The 6,101-nt window shown below is 43.6% G+C and overlaps 1 protein-coding gene across 4 annotated transcripts in view; it reads left to right on the top strand.

Annotated features, from left to right (window-relative positions):
- LOC106531857 (forkhead box protein K2) overlaps positions 1-6,101 on the top strand; it is a 20,323-nt gene that overhangs the window by 944 nt on the left and 13,278 nt on the right. For all 4 annotated transcript variants that reach the window (XM_014027790.1, XM_014027792.1, XM_014027791.1 and 1 more), the window contains exons 2-3: positions 2,231-2,425; positions 2,518-2,659. In XM_014027790.1, coding sequence (XP_013883244.1) covers positions 2,231-2,425; positions 2,518-2,659 — 337 coding nt within the window. The remainder of the gene's footprint in view (positions 1-2,230; positions 2,426-2,517; positions 2,660-6,101) is intronic.

Below are 6,101 nucleotides of genomic sequence, written 5' to 3'. Positions count from 1 at the left end.
ATATATATATATGTATATATATATATATGTAATGTGACAAAATATGGAAAAGTTCAAGGGGTATGAATACTTTTGCAAACCACTGTAAAAATAAATGTATGTCTACCTTAGTGGGACTTCTGGGAGGAGGAGGCCAGGGTCTCATAGATGGGCGGTATGAGGTGGATGAGAGGAGCAGGCTGGTCTCCAGTTGTGTCTTCAGTGGATCTGTTCTTGGACTTGATGATTTTCATGTGAGAGAAAGCTGAATTCAAATTCAAAGCACCTCTTCTGATGGTGGGATACGTTTCCTCTGACATCAGACTGAAGAACTCTCCTTCCATGCAACTTGTTGCTCTGGATTTGATCCCAATGTCATTTTGCAGAGTCAAAACCTCATTTTCAGCAGTCCAGCTGAAACACGGACACAAATTTGGACACATCCATCCATCCTGGTGGACAACTGCACATCTTTATAGCAGTCACAATCTTTTATTTTTAAAATCACGGAAAAGCATGTCTGCAGCATCAAACGCTCCTTTCATAACTTCCTCATTGCTAAAAGACAGTTTTTTGTGTTGAGGCAGGACGGGGCTGCATTAGCAGCAGCCTTACCTTTGAGGGGAAATCCATCTCATGGCGTTTGTGCATTGTTTTGAAAGAAATGCAGTTCCACGTTATTCTTTTTGGACAAGCCAAGGCAGCGCTCGAATTACATATGAGTCCTCTTCCCACTCCAGGTGAAAATAATAAGTTTTTATTTGCTTATTAGCTGTCTTTCTTTCTTTTTTTCAGCCTCGCTGCCATGTTTTAACACGTGACCCTAATCTTGCAAGACCATGTTCGGAGTGCAGTTTCACAGCACCCAAAACTCGCAAGACTGGAGCGTGTTCAAGAATGCAATGTTAAACAAACGTTGCAAAGAGTGCATTGAAGACTGCAATGTTAAACTTTGCGAAGAGTGCGTTCGAGGCTGCAATGTTAAACAAACAAACGTTGCGTTCTACAAGAGCGCGTTTAAGGCTGCAATGTTAAACAATGTTGCGTTTTACAAGCTCCGTGATCCATTGCTCTGCAATCGACTTTTAACCAGCTAAAGAGGGATCGGTAGATCGTGAACGACTGGTTGGCCTGGCCTGTTGTAGAGATTAACTCTGTGTGAAAGAACAAAACAATAAAAGTTAGTCACTAGATATAATTAACGTGAAGTTAATCTCATCTGTGTGACATAACCCGGCCTGTGAACAAATCAAATGAACAGTAACTGACGTCGGATCATGCAGCAGCATGAACCACAGAATGTAAACAAACACAGTTCCAGTACTCATTTGTATGTTCACCCCTCTCAGGTCATGTTTATAGTTTGTTTTTGAGTAAATCTTTAGATTAAAATGTTACCCTTTTTTAAATGTTAGTTTTGCATTTCTCTGTTCAGGGTGGATTAAATGTTTTACTTTCCTTTTTTTTCCAACTAGCAACCTAATACATTCCTGTTTTGTTATATTTTGTAAATATGTCCAAGTTTAATAATGTGTGAGAAATCCTCAATTTTGTGTTTATTCAGCCAGTGTTTAATACAGCTGATACAATAAATTTTATAAAATATAATACTGTACTTTTATTTAATTTAGTGTGTAAAAAATTAGCCCTTCATGTAAAAGAAAGAGCCTTGATTCAAGAGAAATGTCAGGTTTTTAGGAAAATGGCTGCTTATCAATTAATCGTTAGTTGATCGATAAGATCAATCAACTTTACATTAATCCATTAATTGATAACTTGCATCCTTAATTCGAAGCTTGATTTTATTACATCATTACATAATGTGGCGTTACAAATCTTAATCAGCACTAAGCTCAGCAACAGTTTTATGATTGCTTTATGAATGCTGGATGTAGTTGTTGAAAAAACAAGGACCCCTGCAAAAACAAAAACGACAATTGCGACAGTCAATTCTTTAAAGTAGCCTTGAGTTTGAATATTTGAAAATCACTACCAATCCCTGGTTTGTAGTCTATTTATACAATTTAATCATCTAGTTAAGATAAGGGCTTGTATCACCAAATAAGAGCAAGAAATTAATAATTATCTTTTAAATTAAAAAAAAACATAAACTGATATACAGTGGTACATACATGGGTATAAAAATCGCAAAAAAGAATGAATTACCATGAATATGCTTTACCTGTGCTGTTGATTCTTTTGATGTTGATCCCTCCCTTTGTTTTGTTTTGTTTCTCTCTCTCTCTTGTAGGTGTTGTTTCCGCTTCCCTAGCACAAATATAAAAATCACGTTCACTGCCCTGTCTAGCGACAAGAAAGAACCAAGGAACATGCCAGAATCACCAGTCAAACCTGTCCAGCCCCAGATCACCCCGCTGACCATCAACATTCCCGACAACATTGCCCACCTCATGAGCCCACTGCCGTCACCCACCGGAACCATTAGGTAAATGCGCTTGCATTTTTGTACCTTTTTTTTCTTATTCAAGTTCTTTTTTACTTTCCAAATTCAAGAAATGTGTTGAAATTCATTTTTAGTGCTGCAAATTCATGTCCATCAAGTCCACGGGGTGCAGGACTCTCGAACTACAGGACGAGTCGTGTTCTTGCCTCAGAGCTTATAGGAGACAACTCCCAATCAGAAAATGATAAGGAGGCTTCAGGTGAAGACAGCCCAAAGGTGAATGAAAACATACTGTTGTTTGCTTTATAGGCCTTCAAACCCAAGGGTGGGTCATTTCCCAGAGGTTGAATCTGGAGCAGGTATAACGTTCCAACAAAAAATGGTTTTACTACAAGTTTTAAATCCTTTACTCTCCATGTGAAACTTCTCATTCAATGTTCCTTTTCTTTTTCTGCATTGCAAATCAACACAGAAGTCATCCAGACTGTGAAGGAACACATGCTTTAAAGTGTGACATCAAATTTTTGAAATACATATCAACACATTTTTAGAAAGAGGACATTGATAAAATATTGCAAAAGAAATCTGATGTCGCTGAGATGAACAGTTGTTGAGACATTTGCCTGTGAATTAACAGGAAGTGATGTCAAAGGGGAATGTCTGCATGTGAACAGAGCTTTGCTGAAATGGCTAACAACACAGACTGTAGAGAATAATCTGATATTTCTTTAGATTATTTTTGAGTCTCTATTACAGAGATATGAAGAAGATTCAGAGTTCAAATAATATGATTTCACTAAACAAAGACCAGGGAGTTTTCTTTGTTAAAGAGTTCCCCTTTGATGTCAGTTCCTGTGACAATGTGTCAAAGGGAATGTGTTCGTCTCCGTCTCTGGAAAGCGGCCAACTTCGACTGCCGCCGCCAGAGAGTGTATTCTTCTCCGTCTCTGGAAAGCTGTCAAATTCAGCCGCCGCCGCCAGGGAATGTGTTTGTCTCCGTCTCTGGAAAGCGTCCAACTTTGTCTGCCACCGCCAGGGAGGGTGTTTGTCTCTGTCTCTGGAAAGCGGCCAACTTCAGCTGCCGCCGCCAGGGAGTGTATTCGTCTCCGTCTCTGCAAAGCAGCCAACTTTGGCGGCCGCCGCCAGGGAATGTCTTCATTTCTGTCTCTGGAAAGCGGCCAACTTCGGCTGCCGCCGCCAGGGAATGTGTTCGTCTCCGTCTCTGGAAAGCGGCCAACTTCGGCTGCCGCCGCCAGGGAATGTGTTCGTCTCCGTCTCTGGGAAGTGTCCAACTTCGTCTGCTGCTGCCAGGGAGTGTGTTCGTCTCCGTCACTGGAAAGCGGCCAACTTCAGCTGCCGCTGCCGGGAGTGTATTCTTCTCCGTCTCTGGAAAGCGGCTAACTTCAGCTGCCGCTGCCGGGAGTGTATTCTTCTCCGTCTCTGGAAAGTGGCCAACTTCAGCTGCCACCGCCAGGGAGTGTATTCGTGTCCATCTCTGGAATGCGGCTAACTTTGGCCGCCGCTGCCAGGAAATGTGTTCGTCTCCGTCTCTGGAAAGCGGCCAACTTCGGCTGCCGCTGCCAGGGAGTGTGTTCGTCTCAGTTTCTGGAAAGCGGCCAACTTAGGCTGCCGCCGCCAGGGACTATATTCGTCTCCGTCTCTGGAAAGCGGCCAACTTCAGCTGCCGCCGCCAGGGAGTGTATTCTTCTCCGTCTCTGGAAAGTGGTCATCTTCGGCCGCCGCGGCCGCCAGAGAATGTGTTCGTCTCTGTCTCTGGAAAGCGTCCAACTTCAGCTGCCGCCGCCAGGGAGTGTATTCGTCTCCGTCTCTGGAAAGCGGCCAACTTCAGCTGCCGCCGCCAGGGAGTGTATTCGTCTCCGTCTCTGGAAAGCGGCCAACTTCAGCTGCCGCCGCCAGGGAATGTGTTCGTCTCCGTCTCTGGAAAGTGGCCAACTTAGGCTACCACTGCCAGGGAGTGTATTCGTGTCCGTCTCTGGAATGTGGCTAAGTTTGGCCGCCGCCGCCAGGGAGTATGTTCGTCTCAGTCTATGGAAAGTGGCCAACTTTGGCCACCGCCGCCAGGGAGTGTATTCGTCTCAGTCTCTGGAAAGTGGCTAAATATGGCTTCCGTCGCCAGGGAATGTGTTCGTCTCCGTCTCTAGAAAGCGCAAACTTCGGCTGCCGCCGCCAGGGGGTGTATTCTTCTCCGTCTCTGCAAAGCGGCCAACTTCGCCTGCCGCCCCCAGGGAAAGTGTTCGTCTATGTCTCTGGAAAGCGGCCAACTTGTGCTTGACAATTTTAAAGTTAAATTCTCTAATGGGTACTCAATTGCAGCTCTATTCAAAGGAAGGAGTTCACTTTTGCTCAAGTTTAGCTTGTATCCAGATATGGCACCAAAAGTGTTCAGAATGGAGAATGCTGCTGGGACGGAGGTGGAAAATTCTGAAATATAGAGAAGAATATCATCTACGTACAATGAGACTTTTTGCTCCAGACCACAGGAAAAGACGCCTGCGATTTTTGAATCGCTACGGAAGGCAATTGAGAGAGGCTCAATGGCCAGGGCAAACAGAAGAGGGCTCAAATTGCAGCCCTGTGGTGGAGCGGTGAGGAGGGAAAACTGCTGATTGATCATAATTTGTTCTAACATAAGCTAATTGGGACGAGTATAAGATTTTCACTGAAATCCAATGTGGCTCCTGCCCCAGTTTATCCACGAGGACACCGATAGGTCTTGAAGAGGAGCCAAGTCTCCCTCGTGGTTTGGAGGTGAAAAAACAGTCTTACAGCCACCTGGGGTGACCTGTGTGGCTGAATCAGGTGAGTCTCCTCCAGGAGACGGGGTTGGGAGGATTTAAGCTCGGTCTCTAGCTGCCTTCTTTCTCATGGTCACTCCCTTAGTTAACCCTGGCCTCTGGATCAGCGCAGTAGCTCAGGACGCCTCCAGCAGCCGGTCACCACCGTTCACGGCAGCCCCTCCCGGGGTGGATCAGCACTTCTTGTAATGACCGAGAAAATGTTTAGTGACCTGTACAGCAGATCTCAAGGGAACTGTTAAAGGGAGTTATCCTATCTTCCCAGGTTAACAACCATTAAAAATGAACTCTATTAAATTATGACCTCTTGCTATTACCTTGTTGCTTTAAAGTAAACACACACTCAATATTCAGAGAAAAACCTTAAAAATCAATGTCCAGTCATGTTAGCTGTCTTCTGTAATGCTGAAAGCAGTTTAATAGCAATTGCAAGAAAAAGCCACATTTGATTATAAAAATAACAATTCCAATTAAAATTGATGGTGGTAAAATGAAAGCTCTAAAGTTCTACTCCAACCCTGATGTTAGGTTGTGTGGCATTTTCTGTTAATTTAGACGGCATGAGCAGTAGGAGGAATGATGGTTACCTCCATGATGAGGAGCAGACTGTTGCCAGATGGCCTCTCGAAGCTGGGTTGATGAGTCTGGTCTCTGGGCTGTAAGTTGCTGGAGGGCAGAGTGGAGGAAAAGACATGTGCCAGTTGTGGGTCGGCTTCAGGTACAGCCTGCATCATTGTGAAACTGAAGAATAATTTGTTGTGATAAAAATAAACTTTCACATGAAATATTTGTATTTTTTAGTTTGTTTTTACTTATGTTAAAATTATTGTAGTTTACAGCAAAAACTTTTATAGTTGTATATATATGTACACACATGGTAAGAATACACACACACACACACA

The sequence above is a fragment of the Austrofundulus limnaeus genome, unplaced genomic scaffold (genome assembly GCF_001266775.1).
Source record: "Austrofundulus limnaeus strain Quisiro unplaced genomic scaffold, Austrofundulus_limnaeus-1.0 Scaffold683, whole genome shotgun sequence".
NCBI classification, from domain to species: domain Eukaryota; kingdom Metazoa; phylum Chordata; class Actinopteri; order Cyprinodontiformes; family Rivulidae; genus Austrofundulus; species Austrofundulus limnaeus.
The sequence above is the reverse complement of the archived record's forward strand: the minus strand, read 5'-3'. Positions and strand labels throughout refer to the sequence as shown.